The sequence below is a fragment of the Pteropus medius genome, unplaced genomic scaffold (assembly GCF_902729225.1).
Source record: "Pteropus medius unplaced genomic scaffold, Ma_sr-lr_union100, whole genome shotgun sequence".
Taxonomy (NCBI): Eukaryota; Metazoa; Chordata; class Mammalia; order Chiroptera; family Pteropodidae; genus Pteropus; species Pteropus medius.
This window is the reverse complement of record NW_024342473.1, coordinates 20,347,655-20,368,725: the sequence shown is the minus strand read 5'-3', so window position 1 is coordinate 20,368,725 and position 21,071 is coordinate 20,347,655. Positions and strand designations below refer to the sequence as shown.

General features: G+C 35.1%; 1 protein-coding gene across 4 annotated transcripts in view; it reads right to left on the bottom strand.

The window, feature by feature from the left end:
- Window positions 1-21,071, bottom strand: part of PRTG (protogenin) — a 112,584-nt gene that overhangs the window by 13,811 nt on the left and 77,702 nt on the right. For all 4 annotated transcript variants that reach the window (XM_039865519.1, XM_039865520.1, XM_039865521.1 and 1 more), the window contains exons 12-16: window positions 8,203-8,298; window positions 7,343-7,529; window positions 6,540-6,667; window positions 5,210-5,380; window positions 133-315 (exon numbers count right to left, since the gene is read on the bottom strand). In XM_039865519.1, the coding sequence (XP_039721453.1) occupies window positions 133-315; window positions 5,210-5,380; window positions 6,540-6,667; window positions 7,343-7,529; window positions 8,203-8,298 (765 nt within the window). The remainder of the gene's footprint in view (window positions 1-132; window positions 316-5,209; window positions 5,381-6,539; window positions 6,668-7,342; window positions 7,530-8,202; window positions 8,299-21,071) is intronic.

Here is a 21,071-nt window from a genome sequence, read left to right as displayed (position 1 = left end):
TGACAAAAATTCAAGGAACTGAGTGCAGGTTTTGGGATACGGCCATGGTAGGAGCAGATATAAAGTACAGCGGAGCTGAAAATATATATGTACTTTCTTAAGAAAAATCAGTGACTGTGACAGTATACAGACCTTTGGCATCAGCAGAATCTAAACGCTTAGGCCTCTGGTTTGATTCAGAAGTTTCCTTTGGAAGTACTGCCAACTCCACAGAATTTGAAAAGGGTCCTTCCCCCACTTCGTTGGATGCAGATATCTTGACAATGTACACATTTCCTGCCACCAGGTTTTCTAACAAAGCCATGGTTATTGCCCCTATGAATAAATACATCAATTAAAAATTAAGTAACCTTTACCTGTCATTCATTCTTTCAATCACATAATCATGGATCTTTATTTTAAAAATATTTTTCTGATTATAAAAGTGGCATATGTTCATTGTAGAACATTTGGAAAATAAAGCTAAATATAAATAAAATGACAATCTCCCATTGTTAACATTTTGATGTATCTGTGTGTCTGCACAGTACCTGTATTAAGGACATATTTATTCTGTACATTTCTCTATCCTAGAGTTTTCACTTATTATACCATGCACACTTCCCCTACATAATTCTCTATAATTTTGTTTTAGGAGAATTTCTTAAGACTAACATATATTTTTGTGTTTTTTTTTTAATATATATGTTTTTTACAATATAATGTTTTCCTCTTTACATAGGTATGGATACTTAAAATATTAAAAACATTTTATTATGGAATATTTCAAAAGCAGGTAGAGAAAATGGTATAATGAACCCAGATTCAACAATAATTAGATTTTTTAAATCCAATAGGAGAGTCTTTTTTTTTAATAAATGTTCAAACTACTATGGGAATCGCTGTGATAAATGATCTTGTCCTTAATTCTTAAATTAGAAACAACACAATTATTTTTGTAAGTATAAAATAGTTTCACCCTCCTAAAAATGATCTAAGATTTCTTGAATGTAAACAGGAAAGAAAATGCCAAAGTTAGATAGGAATCTCAGAGTGTTGAAGACTTCGACCTCAGATTAACTATTAAAATTATCACCACCAATCTGCTTAGCATCTACTTCTCTCCAAAATTAATCTTCATTTAAATTTATACATGACATTTGGAATTAAAAGGTATTTCTTCTGTTGGCATGACTGTTAGCTAAGAAGAATTCCTATTTGGGCACCGCTGTTTCTTGAGGGGCTCTTTTTGCTCTTGGTCTGCCACTGCACTGAGGTATTTTTCTTACAAAAGGGGCTCCCACCCTAGGAACTAATCCTAATGTTAAGAAAGCAAGTGTAATAAAAATTCATCAGAAAGTTGTTCCAAAACCACATTTGTAGGTAGACAGTCACAGGGGAATCTAGCTTTCCTTTCCTACTGCGATTTCACTTCATTTTTTTTTCCTGATTCAGGGCATCCTCACAATAGAATAGCCTCAAAGAGTTTACAATAGCTTACAGGAGGCCAGAGCTGGCTACTCTAGTGTACTTGCAAGAGTATGTTTTATTATGCAAGTGAAATGTGGGGTGATCTTAGTGCTGAGGACACGATTCAGAGGCCACTTCTGTAGGTCACATGATGTGAGGCAGCTGAACCAAGTGGCAAAGAGAGGAGCCAAACGCAGCTTGTTTTCATATTCTATGGTTTCAACTTGGCCTGAAGAGAGTGTGAGCTACTTGAGTACACAACTGTTAAATAAACAAACTGACCCCTATTTAGAATCAGGAAAAGTCTTTCCACTCTTACCATGTTCTTAGGCAGGTGAATTAAAAATCTAAGATGTATTGTGACATGTTAACAATAAGCTGGAAGGAAGAACATTTCAATTTCTTCACAAATAGACAAACTGAGTTTCCATTTTATCACAGAATATATTTAATTGTTAAAAGTACTTGGCAAATACTAGTCACTACCTGAAATTAAAGGTCTTTCCATTTAATTTAAATTTTAGAAGCAGAAGATATGAGTATGTTCATATGCATGTGTGCTGCCCTTCTTTCAGACCAAAAAAAAAAAAAAAGGCAACTATAACATTCTGGTTCCCTTATGAGCACATTCAAAGCAGTTCCCAAATATTAAAGTGAGCTGACTATTCCTGCATGATCTTGGCATACTGTCTCAATCTAGTGCGATTATTTCAGGCTACTGCCTTTCATATGTGTCTGAATCTTTAGATAGACTGGTAGGAGTTTCACAAACCAGACAGTGTAATAGGCTCAGTGTTATATCAACATTGATCAAATGCTGGCATGCTACCAACTAAGTAATTTGTGACTTGGGGCACATTACGGAACTTTGCTTTCCTCATGGGTGCAATAATTCTCACCTCATGTAATGATTATAAAAACTAAATAAACTACCCCTAGCAAGTGTCTGACACGAGTGTACATATTCGATGAAAGTAAGTCTTCTCACTTCTGACATCCCGCTCTTCCTTTTCTGGAGGACAATATTTTCTTATTTTCATAATTGAACAGCGTAATTTGATTGAACAGCTAGCATAATGTTTTTACAAGATTATTCTCAATAAATGCCAGCTGAACCTATATTAAAATATAATCTTTTTATTACCAAAGGGGCATTTATTTAAAATGTTAAAGCAAAAGGTAAAATTTCCAGGTTGGAGAAGCACCCCAGAATGCAGTCTCAGGCCCTTTCTATCTTCCATTCACACTCTCTAAGTGATTTTTTTTTCACTTTCACAGTCTTAAATATCATCTACACCCTGATGACTTCTAAGTTATACCACCCGTCCCATGAACTTAATCCTCCCATCCAACCTCTTAGGCATCTCACATTTAACATGTTCAAAATCAGACCTTTGCTTCTCTTTTTTATTATATCCAACATCGATCTACAGCAAATCTAGTAGTGTTCATTCAATTTATGTTCTAATAGTTTCTTACTATCTTCTCCATTATCACTCCTGTTCAAACCATTAATTCTCATGTAGACACCTGTGTATTAGACTCCTAACTTCTACTCTTACCTCCTTACAATCAATTTTTCAGGTGACTGCCACAGTAATCCTATTAAAATATAAATCTGATCAAAACTCTCCAATATCGTCTATCTCTTAGAATAAAATCTGTGGTCCACAAAGTCTGGCCTACACGATCTCCCCTTGGTTACTCCCTCTGCCCCCATTTCCTACTGCCTGCTCTTCCATCCACTCTAGCCCCTCTGTCCTTCTTGTTCCTCTAACATACCCCGCACACTTCTGTCTCAAGGCCTTTGCACTTCACCCACATATCCACATGGCTCTGCTCAGATGTCATTTCCTCCAATGGAACTTACTTTACTACCTCCCATCAACACTTTGTCTTTTCCCCCTTTTGTAGTTTTCTTTAAAGCACTTATGACACTACTTGAATATTTATATATTTGTTTGTGTGTTACCTGAGATATAAGGTCCAATGGGGAAGGGATATTGTTTTATTCACTGTGGTATTTCCAATGCCTGTGGAAGAGCCTGTCACATATAATCGTTCAATAAGAATTCATTTAATAAATCAATTATGTTCCTACTATTAGTAGTCCAATTTATTTGGCAAATGTTGTAGTAAAGGGATTCCTTTAGTAAAGAACTTTAATGTCCAGTATGAATCTCTAATAGGAGGAAATGGCATATAGTGTTTCTCAAACTTATTTAGTCATGGAACTTTTTTTTTTTTTTGAAGAGGGGCACCTTTACGATTTTGGGAAACTCTTGCTATGAGAAACAGGGTTCAAGAATTGTAAGAAAGCATGATTTCTAACAGTATCTTTTAGATTTTAAAATAATTGAGTAGTTTGTGCTGATTTACTGTATATCAAGAAGTGTAAAGGCTATAATTTCTGATCCTTGAAATTACACAACAAGCATTATTTCATATCACATTTCTGCTCAACCATTTTAGCATGTACCTCTGTTGAAACAGTGAGATGATTTACAGCCTCATGAGTGACCTCGGGAAAAACCAACAGAAGAACTGCCCAGCTGATCCCAGTCCAAATTGCTGACCCACAGACTTGTGAGAAAGTACAGTCGCTAAGTTTTAGAGTGGTTTATTAGGAAGCAATAGTTAACTGATACAAATATAAAATTATATTGCTGACAAGTACTTATTACTTTCATATCTCTTCAGTGACTAGGAAATCATTACTTAGGGGGGCTCCTGATTAATGAAAAAATGATACAACTATCAAAACTCTAGTTAAAGTTATCATTTGTTTATTTTACAATTGCACAAAAAGCTGTATATTACATCCATGTAAGTGTCTTTAAAGTTTATTCTCTTAATTGGGTAAATATTCTTAAAAAGTAAAATGTATGTGGAAGTGCCTTGAACTGTAAAGTGTTTAGAATATAAATTTTATTCTTGAAATCCTCAAGATTTTAATTGCTTGGCAAACTGTTCTTTTCCCAGCATGCATGTCTGAATTTAAAAAGTGCCAAAATAATAAATTTTACTATTTATGTGATGACCCATCTAAAAACTGGCATTAAGACTTGTCCAAATGAAGGATTCAAACATTTCAAAAGGATATAATGATTTTTTTTTAAATAGTGTTAAAAAATTAAATTTAGTGTTCTTAAGCCCTAATTAGCTTTTCTCTATACTTAAGTGTACCCTAATATTCATATCGGTCAATTTATTTGCAAATGGACCATTTTAGTAGCTGTACAAAGGTCTTCTCCCTTAAATCAGGTCCTCTTCTAATGTTTGCTACTCCAGTGCAAAACACACCACCACCAGAAGTCTAGTAATTACCTATAACAACTCTCCCTTAATTCTCTCTCAACCCTCCTTAAACTACCAAGTCCTGTAGATTTTACCTCCTTAATATCTTTTAACCATTCTCTCCTTTCCATCTCAATCCTCATTACCTGAATCCAGGTTTATCATTTCCTTCCTGGACCATTACAATTACTTACTAGTCTCTTTGCATTACTCTTACTCACCCCCCAACTCCTCCTCAAAAAAACCTCTTTTATTTACAATAGTCAGAGAAATGCAAATCATATGCTCATGCTTAAAATGTCGATGACTTCCCAACACTCTCGGAATAAAACCAAAATCTTTAATAATTTGTTACTTCACAAATTTAAACTCAAAACAAACTCTAGGTCCCTCTTTCCCATTGTTTCTTTATCATTAATAATCTTACTTTTCATCCTCTTTGATAACTTACGATCATATTTACCTTCTCGATGTAGGACCTGCCACTCTCCTGCAATCCAGGCCTTCCTTGATGCATACAAGATAGTATAGCGCGTCACAACTGTCTCTGGGCCATCAGGGGGTTTCCAAGAAACCAGAGCAGTGTCATCCTCTATCAAGGTCACTTTTACTCCAACTGGTGGGCCTGCTGGTGCTGTGTACACACGTAGAAAATATGGTATTATTAGGATAAAATGATAATAAACACTCAAATCCATGGCTACTAGAGACTGACAGGCATAGAAAAGAGTTTGAAAAACTAGGAACCACTATAAAAACATCTCAAAATTACAGCTTTTACAATTATTAGTCATAATAGTAAAATACTATTTTTTTCATTTTCTGAAAGCTAATTTCATTTTTATAATGTTCAAAACATTTAAAAATATAAAGAACATTGTAGATTCCTAGGTGGGGAATGACTAAGTCAGAGGGTTTAAGCACTTTTAGGATTCTTGATATGATTTTGCCAAACTGATTACTAGATAGGTTTACAGTTTCGCCAGTAGCACCTGCTTATGAGATAGTGAGTCTTACCCCATTAAGTACTGAATATAAACTACATTTCTTACTAAAATTTATAGAATATATATTCAACCTGATCTAGGAAGCCACAAACGAAAACACTTCTGAGACCAAAAACATTTAGTTTTTCTCCAAAAACTTGTGAATCAGTGAGTTTATAGGACAGAATTTACACTAATAATGTATACCTGTGAAGGTAGTGAAGTCTTGGGATTTTAATTGACCTTATTTTTAATATGCACTAAAAGTGTAAAGAGCTGGTTTGGGCACCACATTGCATGTGGAATATTGTCAAAACCATAAAAAAAAAGCCCTTGCTCACTGAAATAAATGTTCTTTGTCTTCTCTAATTAAAATAATTAAAATAAGGTCCTTAGATCATCTAGTTCTTCATTCTTGTTCTAGAGAAAAGGAAATGTAAGTCTGGAGACATGAAGTATCTTAGCTAGAGCCATAGGTAAACTATAGAATTGGTGCTCAATCAGGTATCATATCCCCTGCCCTGTGCACGGCATCAAGCTCATGTATACATTCATTCTAATATGGGCTCCTAACATCATTAACACATACATTATTTACTTATTTGTATTTTAAATGATTTTGGCACAGGCCTGAACAGCATACCTGATTTTTTAAAAATTTAGTGTCCCCTAAAGAGGCACTAAGAAATGAAACAAATATATACCCATTAACTGGTAGGTGGCAAACCAGGGTAGTTGCCTCTTCAAAGTGACATATATATTTTTTAAACATTTAGATAAAACCCACAAGGGAGCTGCTTTCTTTACCTTCTGGAAGGGTAGAATGGTAAACGACAGGGCTCCAGGGACTGGAAAGCTGATCCACATGCAATCGAACAGCAAATTCATATTTGGTGTTTGGTTCTAGACCTTGAACCAACATGTGAGTTTCTGATCTATAATAGTGAGCAATGAAATTGTTAATGCTGGTAGCACACTGTTTCTAAAAGTTTGTCAATACTCCCAATCAATACAGGTAGGGAGGACATACTGTTATTAGCTCCTCATTTTCTTTAAAAATTTATTTTATATTGAAAGAGGAATCTAATTCAACTGTTAGAATACTACATTTAGTATTATCCTATAAAAATAAGCCTACAAATGGCCTCTCTCGGAGGAAACTAGGAAATTAATAGTATACAAATGTCCTAATACAAAGGTATTTCCTCTGAAATATTAGAAGTCAAATTATTCTTTTAAATCATAGTGATGGGCATCTTTTTATTTATAACTTAGGAAACATGAAAACTAGTTTTATTTTTTGATGGCAGCATGATAATAATCTTTTCTTTCTTTAAACATGCTTTTCTTTAGCTACTTGAAAGTGAAAATAGCTTCTTCCTTAATCTTATTGCTTGAGGCTGGGAAAAAAAAAATCATTTACAGAAGGAAATGATATGTCAAGAAATACAGTTTCTGAATTTGGTAAAGATGCAAAATCCCCAGACATTTTATAAGTAAGATAAGTCCTGAGATGAATGCTTATAGGAGAAGCTCAAGCTGGCCCAAGTGGTAAGAAGTATGAATGGGGAGGAGAGCAAAGAAAACAATCATTAATAGAAGCTACATACGTTTGAAGGTATAGAACCAAAGAAGCATTCTGCAGGCCGACAGGGTTACAGCGGATGGTGTAGTTAATTATTTGGGCAGTGGTGAACGCAGGCCTCCTCCAGTGCAGGAAGATGGAAGATGAGGTGTTAGCCTTCGCATAGAGATGGTGAGGTGGTGGTGGAGGAGGAACCATGCGATCACGAACAGCTATTGAAAAAGACAATGTTAATTTACTGCACAGCATAACATTTAATGTAGAAAGTGATAAATGGTAAAATCATAATACCCCACCCTGTAAGTTGACTTTAGGTCTCTCTTCAACAAGAGGTTCATAGTGGTCTAGAGATATGTTATTCAAATCTGTGTATTTCTTCCATGAGTTAGATAAGGAATCAAATATTATCAATACTTAGATTGTAAAACAGAAGCATAGAGAAGTGAAGTTATCAGCCAAAGGCATTCAGAAAGCCAGTAGTGGACTTAAAACTAGACTGACACCCATTTTAGTAGCAATAAAACGAAATTGCTCTTAGTAGCAATAAAACTGAATAGCTATTGGAAGGAAATAACTCACCTCGAGATTAGAGCAGATAAAAGAAAACTCACTACATGCAGGTTTCCAGGGTTATTTTCCCAGTTGAATCTTTTACGGTCTTTTGCACGCGAAAGTAAAATAGGATCTTATAATTAAATACATCTCACTTAAATATTTCCTGAGCATGTACTTGTTCAAGATACTATGTTAGGCACCATGGATGATATAAAGTAATAAAACCACTAAGGCTTCCAAGTAGTAATGAGATTTAAATTTAAAGAAGGAAGAGGAGAAAAGGAGTGTGAGCTGTACGGAGTGAAACGAGCCACCATAAGTCTTACGTACACACGCATCCTGGAGTGCTGACTGTCTGATCTGCCTGATAGCCATCTTCTATATTGTTGTAAGCCAGCAGCCTCACATGATATTTTCTTCTAGGGTCTATAAAGAAATCAACAGGTAATAATTAGGTCTAGCCATCTAGATTTGAACAAAAGTTCTAGAGCCTTTCTAGATTTGGTTTTAAAATTTTTCTGAATGAATAACAGTTCTAAGTAAAATTAAATATTTTTCTCTCCCTATCCTACACAATGCCTCAGCAATTCACCTTAGTATGACATTGCTATTGTGACTACCAATTATTTAAAATTTTACTTCAGCTCACTTCAAACAATAACATTACTACTACACTTCCTCCTCCTTCTCAACTGATCAGAGATAGATTCTCAACTTTAAAAGACTTGGGTTGTGTGATAAATCACCTATATGAGACGTTACACGACGCAGAAGTTTTGGTTTAGTTATTTGAGGGTAGTTTATTAAAAGCATGAAAATCAAAGTGGGATGTTTTATCCCCCAAAGTTAAGGAGAATTACAACTTTCATCCTTTAGTACTTCTGAAAGTTTTTATAACCATGTAGTTATTTAGGTTTATTTTTAAGCATGCCCTTTCCACAAACCTACAGTTTCAAGTTGAGAGCTAATTTCACCAAGAAAGATGAGTTTGAGCTCCCTCTACTGGTGTTCATTAACTATCACAATCTGTAAATAAAAGTCTGTACCATGCGTATTAAAACAAAAAAATTTTTCTGGTCTTTGAGGAAATAAATGGTTATAAAATTTAAATGATATACTTTATAAGATATACAATAAGTTTAGTAATATAAATAAATTTAAGTGTAACCGTTCATGATAACATTTAACTACAGAGTGCTTGCTTAGGGCAAAAATAAATACTCATCAGAAATAATATATTTCTTTTCTCTCCTAGCTTTACTGAGGTATTGCTGACAAATAAAAGTTGTATATATTTAAGATGTAAAACTTTATGTTTGAGATGATTATACATTATGAAATGATCACTACAATCAAGCTAATTAACATCTCCATCATCTCATATAGTTACCATTTTTGTGTGTGTTAATGTGTGGTGAAAACCTATACTCTTAAGACCTATACTCTTAGCAAATTTCAAGTATACAATATAGTATTTATAACTTTAGTCCTTATTCTATATATTAGATCTCCAGAACTTATTCTTGCATAACTGAAACTTTGTACCCTTTGTTCATCTCATCCCATATTCCCCACCTTCCAATCCCTGGCAACCATAATTCTACAATCTGTTTCTGTAAGTCCAACTATTTTAGATCTCATATATAAATGAGATCATGCAGTAATTGTCTTTCTGTGTTTGGATTATTCTACTTAGCGTAATTTCCTTTAGGTTCATTGATGTTATGCAAATGGCAAGATTTCATTCTTTTTTAAGGCCAAATAATATTCCAGTGTGTGTGTGTGTGTGTGTGTGTGTGTGTGTGTGTGTGCACGCGAGTGCGCGTGCCACATTTTCTTTATCTATTCACCAGTCGAAAAACATTTAGGTTGCTCCCATATCATGCCTATTGTGAATAATGCTGCAAAGAACATGAGCATGCAGATATTCTCTTAGAGATACTGATTTCATTCCTTTTTGGTATATACCCAGAAGTGAAAAAATAACCATCTTTAATAGACATATCCAATGTGGAAAAAGACTTACAATTAAAAAATAAAGATAATTATAGAGTGAATACAAACTCTTAAAATCCAAAAATCAAATGTGAAGTTTATTAAACTCCCTGAAGTAATTTAAGTTTGTATAAATATTCTAGAAACTGATTAATATGTTCTAATATTTAATATTAAAATCCATTTAAAGGTTTCCTAAAATATAAAAATTTATTTCTATTTGTTTTGGTAGAATTAAAAGCATGAGAAGAAAAATTTATACAACTTAGAAAATTTCTTTACTTCTAGATAAAAAGCTAAGAAGACTAATAACTTTTGACTACCCTATAGAAAATGTTTTTCAGATACAGTATCTTGAGTATCTCAAAACTCTGTAAGATATGTTATTCTTACTTTTTAGAAACTATGGTAAAATGTAGTAAGCAGCATGTCTAATGTCATATAAAGCTGAACCAAGAACTTGTGGATGTGACAAAGTACTGGGCCTTTAAATTTACACAAATAAATGCCTTTGTCACAGCACTTAAGTTTGTCCCCTTTTAATGAATTTTAAAACAGAAATATTTTCAAATATTTTATAAAATAGTTATCAGAAAACATAGAAACACTTTTGGATTTCATCACTCAAATGATTTCCAATATTCATCACTAAAATTCTAAGATTCAAAAGGTTTTGATTTAGTTTAAGGACAACTTAATTTAAATCGTTTTCTTTCTCTCTTCCTACCATATTGCTGAACTCAATAGTCAACTGAATTCTGAGTTCAATATTACAAATACTCCCTGTGAATGGGTACAAATGGAATTCATTTGGCTCTTTGCAATCTTGTTCTTTATATAAATTCATAGTGCAATCTTCAAAATTACGTCTTTATTCTGTCTCTACTCAGAAGAGTATCTTTAGGAAAGCTCCTTGACTATGAGGTATTATGTCAGGAATGTAGCAGATACAGAATAGGAATGAAGAGATAGCATTTGCCCAAAGTGCTCAGTCTCACGGAGCCAGATACAGATGCGGCTATCTCTCAGAAAAAGCTGACTTTGATGAGGGCTAGGTAGAATAATTAATCTTTTCTTCTACTGTGCAAACAATCGATCAACACTTCATAAATATTTCTCTGGAATTTTTTTTTTGTAGTCCTAAAATTGATTCTTCAAGTTTTCCTTTCTTCTTCTTTAAAAAATGAACTGCTTGAACTAAATTTTAAACCCAGAATTAACCTTTTTTTTTGGCTCATCAGATAGAAGTAGCTTTATGAGAAAATGAGAGGTCAGAGTTGCTCCCTTAACACCCTCAGAACAGAATCCGATGTCCCACCACAGGGAGGAGCACCCCTTCTGGTTCCCATCTGGAACTCATCCAAGTAGCCAGTGCAACCATCTCTGGTGCTGGGCTCCTTCCCCTGCTAGTCTACATGAGGTCAGGAAAAGGTAAACCATCGAGCAGGCAGATCAAGTACATGGGGTGCACTAGATTCCTGTCTTCTACACATTTGTCATTATATGATCCTCTCTTGATGTTCTACAAAGAATCTTGTTTTACAGAATAAGAAGTGCCAGGATGGGGGCCGAGCTGAGCAGTAGGCCACATGCGTTGGCCGTGTGCTCCACTTAGGCTTTAAAATTACGACTCCAATTTCAAAATCTAGTCCTTACATTATTTTGACTTGTTAATGCAGAGACCTCCCAGAACAATGTGGCTCATTCTCATTCACCAATCTGTCAGAAATTTGATTTCACATACCGAGCCCTCAAATAATGTTAAAATGAGTATTATCAGGCAATAAGAGTCATCAGCTAAAAAAGAAAGCAGAGAACAACTACACGATTAACAAAATTAAAATTAAAGATACAGAGTAAAAAAAAAGAGTTTAGGACCAATATATTAAACACAGGTGAATGCACAAATAATGTACCTCGGCCTAAGTAGCACAAATTCTAAAATTCTACAGTTCTGCAAAGACTCTCTAATGCATAAGGGACAAAGCAGAGACCCAGAAGCAACACTGAAATGCCACAGGGAACAAGTTCCCATGGCCTGTTAAACTGCTTCCTGAGTATGTGGTGCCACGTATGTGGTGCTTGGTTACATGAGACTCAGCAGACTCAGGCTAGCTATGTGGTTTAGGGAGAAAACAGCAGAGTCAGGAAGAGCAGCCACAAAGAATAGTGCAGGCCTTCTCAAAACCAAGTGATGAAAGGAGAAGAAAGGGAGAGAGGGGAAAGAGTTGTTTCCAGTTCCTTCAAAACTCAGCACAAGGGGTATTAAAAAAAAAAAAAATCACTCCTTAATAGGGTTAACTCTTAATGGTCCCGGGGGTGATGGATCAAATAGTATTTGGATTTATGGTTAAAGTTGGTTAAAGATTTAGCAATATGCAAAGATGAAGGGTCAGAAAAGAAAGCTCAAATTAATTTAACACAAATCTGACTTTATAAACGTTTTGATTCATGACTCCAAAGTGTCAGCTTAAGTTAATGTGATCATGATCCTAGACAAATTAATGTGTCTATTAGAGAGTCAGCCCTTGGCCAAAAAATGAAGATCTCCATCTTCGAACATAGCTATCTTTTTTCCACTGGCTCCGGGACTGGCCTCACTTCTTTCCTTTCTGATTTACTCCGACCACTTGCTTTTCTACTTGAGTTTGCTTCACATAGGGAGGAATGAGAACTAGAAATCTGGCTGGTCGAGAAAGAGTTCACAGGTATCAAATAAACAATTTGTACCTCTTAAAAATCAGGCATTGTATAGAAGACTCAAGGATTAGAAAGACAACTCTCGCTTTCCATTTCAATCTACCAAAGGAGACATGCTGGTAAATGAACACTCTGTATTACTGACTAATTGTATAACCTTGAGCAAGTTTCTTAATTTTCTTAGCCTCATTTATTTTCCTTTGAAAAATAGAGATATAATCCCTTAGAGAGATTTAAAAAGTATTAAATGAAATCATGCCTATTAAGTACTTTGTACAGTTCCTATAATTAGTAGACACACAATATTATTGTACTTATTATGTGAGTAAAGTTACCTGGGAGGACAAAAAATGCACTACCAAAAATACGGTACACTTTAGTTTAAGAATCATCTTTGTGCAGTCAAATGAGTATCAAAGATGTTCGTTCATACAAGCAAGGTCTAATATCCAGAATATCAGGATATTAACAATTAGCAAATACTGAACCCAAGTTCTAACAACTCTTTGTCTTCATTAATATTCTCTGGTGTATAGAGTAGGTAGAAGCTCTCAAGCATGTGTCTAACTTGTATGTATGAATGAATGAGCTGCGTTTTGTGTTTATGGCCACTGAGAACACTTGCTGTTTTGGCAATCATATCATATGGTGTATAATCCTCTGAGCCTCAAATCCACCTTCATCCACGTCTTCCATATTAATCTAAGTTCTTATCTGCTAACAAAGAAACAACCTGATGATGATAAGTGCTTTGCAAAATAACTTAACAGATTTCTTTTTTAAAGAAAGAACAGTAGATCATTTTAGAAATAGAAAATATAAAAGAGTTTGAGGACTAGCATTAGAAACAGCAAGCAGATAGACACAAATAAGTTCATTCTGTTAAATATATTCAGTTTTCACAATTACGTTTTTATTACCTTCAGTAAGTACAACTCAGAATAAGAGAAACAAAGATCAATAAAATGAGACTACCTGTAATGCCAAAATCTTTTAAATATGCACTATTCAAGAACCTAATTCCATTCAAAAAGTATATGACTTAACAGTAATAATGCATTAACTACATTTTTAACATCTTAAGTAACCTACTAAAAACTTCAGTATGACATCCTCATTTTTCACTGCAACATATTCTTAAAGACTACAAAACAACAAAAAACCGACACCTTTAAGTGTTTTACTGGAGTAACTTGCGTTTTCTCTTCTTCATCACTAGATGGCATCTGTGTGCCTGTCACAACCCCACTCATTTAGCTGTTAAGAAGGTGGGTGCTATTCAGATACCAACTGAAACTGATGAATGAGCAACTCAAAACAGGTAGACATAAAATATAGTTATTGCTTAAGTTTCACCAAATGAAAGACTTCATGAAATGCAAGCAGTAAAAAGGAGAGAGGCTCCCTTGGACCAGTGTTCGTAATACGTATAAATATTTCAAATGAGCTTTTAAAAACCCAGTGTGCTAGGTATTGTTTTTGTCACCTGTCCTCTACAGAGGAGGGTAATGAATCAACGCTACTAAGAAGCTAAGAGACAGTCTAGTACAGTGGTTAAGGGCTGAGATGTCAGACCCAGACTGCCTGGATTCCAGTTCTAGCTTGGCCATTACTGTGTAATTTGGGGGAAGTTATTCTTTCCCTATGTACTGTGGTTAAAATCACCTACAAAATGGGTATGATGGTAACAGCACCAACCTCTTGAGGTTGTTGGGAAGAGGAAATAAACTAACTCATATATACTGACTAAAAGAGTGCCCATGATAATAATACCACCACCAATAACAACATATGAATAAAAAATAATACAGATAAAAATGTCAATAGTATTAATATAAAATAATTACTATTAGCATCCCATGACTCCTAATCACTGCTCCCTTTTATGCAGAAGGGCAGACTGGTGCAGTGATTAAAGGATACCACTTGGGTTTGAATTGAGTTTCCTCATCTATAAAATGGGGATTAAATGGGTTTATATTTGTAAAATGCTTAAAGAAATGTCTGGCAATTAGCAGGTATTTTTTTAGTGCTAAATAAATGTAGAGGAGAGGGCTGGTTTGAGAATTAGGGGATTTGAATTTGAATTTTGGATTTAGAAGCTGTGTGGTTGCAAAGGCAGTCTCCTGGAACTCAGTTTCTTCACCTTTAAGATTAGGAAGTTGAAATATATCAGTTGTTCTCAACATTAGGTAACAATGCATTAGGGGAGTGATGACAAAGATACAGTTAAGTACCATGCAAGATGGGAATGAGAGCTGCCAAGAGATTAGTTAAAACTTCAAGAGAATTCGAAAGAGGGAATGGAGGATGGTAGGAAGGGCTTCACAGAAGTGCATTTGAGTAGAATTTCTTTCACCTTCTAGGAAGCATGGGGAAGAAGAGACTGAGGCCAAGGGAAGAGTATGAGCAAAGGCTCAGAGACCAGAACACATGGATCAGGGATGAGTAACAGAGAAGAGTTCAGTAAAGGATGCATGAGTTAGGGTCACATAGAAAAGTCAGGATGGGAACAGATCTCAGAGAGCTTTGACAACCACGCTAGACAATGAATTTTATTACAAATATACAGAAAACAACGGACTAAATGGAACTGGTGAGAAAAAGGATTGATGGGAAGGAGTAAGAAATCTCCCAAGTTACCAGCCTGAGTCAACCAACAGAAATGGAAGAGGATATGCTTGGCAAAGCCAATGACATGCTGAATCAGAGATTCCAGAGGAGCATTCGAGTGGAGCTGACCAGTATGTGATGAAACGTGTGGTGTGGAGCCAACAGTTAGGATAGAGAACCACATTCAGCAGTCATCTACACAGAGGATGGGTACCAAGGGAGAGAAAAGACAGCAGGGACTAGAAACCTGGGAGTGAGAAGGGAAGCGATGTTAAAAAGTCATGAGGAGAACTAGGAAGGTAAAATGTCACGGAAGCCAAGAAGAGATTGGTTGATAATGTCCAATACTGCAAAGAAATCACCGAGGATAAGAATGACATCTGGCACCTAGGTCCTTTAATAGACTAAACTCATCAGGAAAGAGCGGAGGTAGCAAAATACATGGAATTAAGTAGCAAGGAAGTGGTAAGTCACTGGAGAAAGAGCTATAAATGGGAATGAAAATGCATTATCTTCTTATATATATCCAAATGTTAACAGTGGTATATATATATATGGAAGAATTTTTAGGTATTTTGCTTCTTGTATTTCTATGTGTCCTACAATAAATATGAATTGCTTTGATAATAAAGTAGTTGGGGAAAAATGTATTATCTTTTATATGCCAACAGTTAGTATGTACCTATATGCATTATCTTAAATAAGCCTTACAATAATAACTCATATGAGTTATTATTTTTCTGTTATAAAGACACTTCTACATAAGTAAACCAGCCTTTTTTAAAATTAACCATATTTCTATGTAAGATATGCAAAAATATATGTTAAACTCCCCTGATTCTTTAGTAAGCTAGAAATAACTGAAACATTTTTGATGCCTTAAAACCATCCTTAGGAGCGGGAATTATTATATCTTCTATAACAGAGAGTACTTGCTTTTTTAAACTTATTTTTCTTGTCCTTCAGTTCCAATTCTATGTTTCTGGGCCTGTTTTATAAAGCCAGGGGCCCCATAATCACTAATGTTTGAGAAGCCAAACAGCAAAACATGTAAGAACATGTGTAAATTAAGAGAATACATTCTAAAGAATGGCATTCTCTGCTGTAGTGTGGCTTTGTGACTTAAACCCCATTTTTGGCCCACTACCAGGTTTTTAAGTTATATCTGAAAGAGGCCAGTTTGTAGGCCCTGAATAAATGGGTGATATTAATGTACACTGAAGGTAATCAAATACACAGTAGAGCAAAAGCAGAATCATCGAAGATGTAAACATTGAGAAATAAGTTAATTTTATTCTAAGGAGAGAACTTTTAAGAACTCCAATCCTATCAGACTTTGATCAGTGTTCTGCCCTTACATTTAAGATATAAAAGATAAAACTAATAGGCTCATGTAGTAGAAAGTTCCTACACCATACTTTCCCCCACAAACACTGTGAAGACCAAGTGTTCTCTGACTGGAGATGAACTTGGACAGTAAAACTAATGGACATCAATTCAAACTTTATGGATTCTTTGTTGCAATACTGACATATCCAGAACTTTGGTTTCCTGGAAAACACGTAATAGAAAACAATCTTTTACGAAGTATTTAGCTGTGGACCAACGAGAGATAATATTGGGGTCGTGAAAAACAGGCCTTTGTCTCTTCCAGTTGCGGCTTCTTGGTGAGGCTTAAGAAGCTCAAGAGTCAGGCCAGAGTGGACAGGTCAGGGGTAGATAAAATTAAGAGAAAACCTGAGGTCAGGACCATGAGAAAACTTTACGCCACAAGAATCAACCCACCTCTGACATCATTTCTAAAATTCAAATCTGGTGAAGACTTCAGTGAGTTTTATTCTCCATCCTTCTACGAAAACTTCTCGAGTGGTGGGAAAAATAATCCTCCCAAGACCAAAGGAAGACAAAGCAATCCATCTACATTAGGGCAATTTTCTGCTACTTGTTCAATTTGCAGACATGGAACATGCTGAACTGGCTTAATAAAATGTCTTAAGAAAATACAAAGCATTATTTTTAAAATCATTATGTACTACTTTGAATTCTTTACTTGAAATACTGCTACAGAAAAGCTCTGCTTATATTAGCAACACAGTGTCACCATTAAAATTAACTTCAAAGCATTAAAGATAGTCAGGTAAATTAGGAAATGTATGTGATTATAAGTAGCAATCTGAAAAGCTGCTGATATAAGGTCGGCATATGTGAAGTCTGAAAATTCAGTAGGAAATGCTCAGAATAAGTGAGAAAGGTGAAATTCTGAAGGATGAAACCTAGTATCTGGCCAAAGGTCCACTTTTAATTTAATCTTTTGTGCTACAAGGTTTTGTGTGAGCCTTTTCAGGCCTATTGTTCTCTTGCAGTCCGACTGGAGAGCTCCTTGGTCTGGCTAACCAGGGTGACTGCACTGCCCCCAAGCCTATCCCTCCAACACAATACCCCTCATATAATTATTCAGAGAAGAGGCCAGCAGTATGGACTGCTGTGACACCTGGGTCATGCCCTCTGACATAGAATCTGGGGCCAGCCCAAGCCTCGTCCGGCAGCAGAAGAGCAGAAAAAAATGCTAAGGGGGATGGGTGGGAAAGCAAAGAGTAAAACACTCTGCTTTAAAATGCTATGTTTAAGCACAGTAATGAAAACACAAATCACACTTAAACAATGTGATTTACCTTCAAGTTATCCAAATGTTGTAAGACCTGTAGTGTTTCTCTACTCTAAACCATATCAAGATTAGGGGAGTAGGTCTCTTCCGAAAAGGAATTCTTTGTCTTGTGTCACAAGACAGACTTACGTTGAACAGAAAAAGTTATTCATAATAGTTAAAATAATGCCTTACATGAATGTGCTAGTATATTGGTTTGAAAACAGAGGTTTTTAACTAAAGGAATGTATGTTTTACTTAAAGCCTAGATTAAGAATGCATTCTTCTTTTGTTTATAAACTAAATTTTTGTAAGGAACTGTTAATCATAAACATTTTTCACTCTGCATTATAAATTTAAAGGAAGGCTTTTTTTTTTTAATAATCACTGTGCCAAAATGTTATAAATCTGTTCTGCGATAATACAGAATATCTATTTGAGTGTAAAATATAACAGCAGATGGAATGGGCAATCCCCTACTCTCCCAATTTCTCCTATGTGTTCAGTAGAACAGCTCTCTGTGGAAGCTAATGATGGAGTATTTGTCTAAACCTGAAACGACTCCGTCCCTTTTGTTCTGTCCCTCTGAAGGGCTTTAAGACAAATAACATCTCTCACTCCCAGTAAAAACATCACCTCTCCTACTGAGTTTAGGATAATTTAGAAGAGTTTTTCGTATATGAGATTTGAGAGTCAGTTTCCTACCAAAATAAATATGTCCTATCGATAATCTCTATTTTAACACCCCTCCCCCAAAAAGAAAAACTGGGTAAAATCCAGAAGCATAAGGCTTTCCCAATTATATCATGTTCACTAACATTTTATCATGTTATTTCTTTCTTGATGATGTAATTTCTTTTTTATACATCTATCAGGCTTTCAAAACTTCTTTTAAAAGTTATTTTTCCTTGTTGACAAATGCATTACTTGAAACTATCTGGATACGAAATATTTGGGGTTGAAGATTTCTACTTGAATACTGCCATGAATGAATCTGATTTAAATCCAAACATTTGAAAACAAATATGAAAGTGATACTGGAGACTCCCAAAACATTTTTTGATCTTTTGTGTCCTTTTCTTATGGCACTCTTTTCCCTTTGTGAATCCCTGTGGAAGAAAGGCACCTAATTGGTCCAGTTTGTAAGATGAGTGAACACTGCCGCTAAGTCTCTCCCCCGACACCATCAATTAATGGAATTATGTTGAGGGCTGATATTTCCTTGCGGGTGGGGGAAAGAAAGGAGGACTCCAAAAGAGGAATGGCTTTAACTGTCCCAAAATTTATGACAGTCATTATGTAAGCAGTATTAACGTTGGTTCACATATATGTTCCCCAATAACTTAAAAGTGAATAAAAGGGAGCAAATGCTGATTATAAGAATTTATAATCATAATACAACAAAAGCGTTAAAAGGAGAGAGAGAGAGGTGCAGCCTCCTAGGACAATTAAGAAGCTATAAAATTTACAAATGAGTTACTTAAGAAAATGAAATAAATACCTTCAGTTATGTTGACATTTCTATCAAGAGCAATCCTTACCCTAAAAGCATCTAAAGTACTTGACTTAGGCTACTGTACTTGGCTTAACATTTGTTTAAGTAGCTGCTCTGTCTGCCAACACACATACACTGTCTGTCTGACATACATCATTGCCTTACAAACAATATTTTTATAGACTGACAGAGAGAGCCTTTTCATGACAACCAAACTTCCCCTGAAGCCATGAAATAAATTTCCTTCCAGGACTAACATTTCTCCATTTCACTGTCATGGGCTCGCCATGCCACTTTGACCCCTTTGTGAAGCAACATGAAAATACCATCTATCATCTCCTGAACCACGGCGACTTGGTCGGAGGTACACAGTTTCATTGCAAAAACATCTGTGATTTGATAACCATTCCTCCAAATCTCAGCACTCAGCAGTTAAAAGCATGCTTACAAGATGGGAAAGATTCAGGTAGACAGCTTGAAAGCGATCTTAAATTTCTTCTCAAGTGGGAAATGCAAGCTGGTGAAATATCAGTTTCATCAATTATAGGGATAAAACATGATTATGTTATTTATTTATGCCCCTTTAGAACTCACAAGAAGCACTATGTTACAATAATTTATTAAAATTTTGTATCCCTCTGAAATTGATTTTAATATTAGCAGATAAGAGAATTCTGGGAGTTCTTTGGTACAAGCAGGTGCAGGTCATTACCATGTTAATTGGCTATGAACAGTATATTTAAATTCTATATAAACCTTAAATCTTTTAGGTACTGAAAGACACTGAAAATCTTTGAGATATTGGAAAGTATTAAAAATAGCTTTAAATGATTTTCAACACATCTGATAGAGACTCTCAAACAATGTGTGCATACAGAACTAAACCAAAGGATTTTCTGATAAAATATTCAACAGAAGACCCAACATTTCTTATGTTCGGTATCTGTTATTTTAGAAGTGCTGTTGTTTTAACCATGTGCACAATCATTGTAAAACCATTCCTAATTTGGTGGTACCGATTAAAGATTTAAAAAACAATATAGGGCATTTTTAACCTTTTAAATTATATTTTAAACATTTGGTATATCTGCTCTATTTCTTGTTCTCTTAGTGTACATACACACACACATTTTTTCTTTTGTTGAATCATCACAACATTTCACATCTAAATACTCAGATATGTTTCCCCTGAGAATAAGGACATTCTCCCCAACGTAACCACAGCACCACTATTATATCCAATAAATTTAACAATGACAAAATTTTATCTAATTACTAGTCCAGTTTTAAATTTCCCATATTACGCCAATAGTGTCCTTTGTAGCTCTTTCCTCACCATCACCCCCAAATCCGACAGAAGGTCACACTGCATGCCATGTCTCCTCCATCTACGATTGTTCCCTGTCCTTTTCCTATCTTTCACTGACAATGACATCTTTAAAGAATCAGTCCAGATGTTTTGTAGACTATCCCACTATCTGGATCTACGTGACTGTTTGCTGATTATTACATTCAGATTAAACATTTTGGGCAAGACTATTATGTTGGTTAGATTATGTCTTTTGTAAGTGAGAATTCATTAGGTTGCTGTTGAAGAGAAATATTACAGTTTCAAAAGCTTTCCTAACTCCAGAATTGCCTAATTTTCTTAGTGGCCAGTTTTGTCTCTATTTATCTCTATTTATCCATATGAATATTTGCATCGAACTCTTGCCTGACACTGAGGGCAATAAAGAAAAAAGCACCAACACG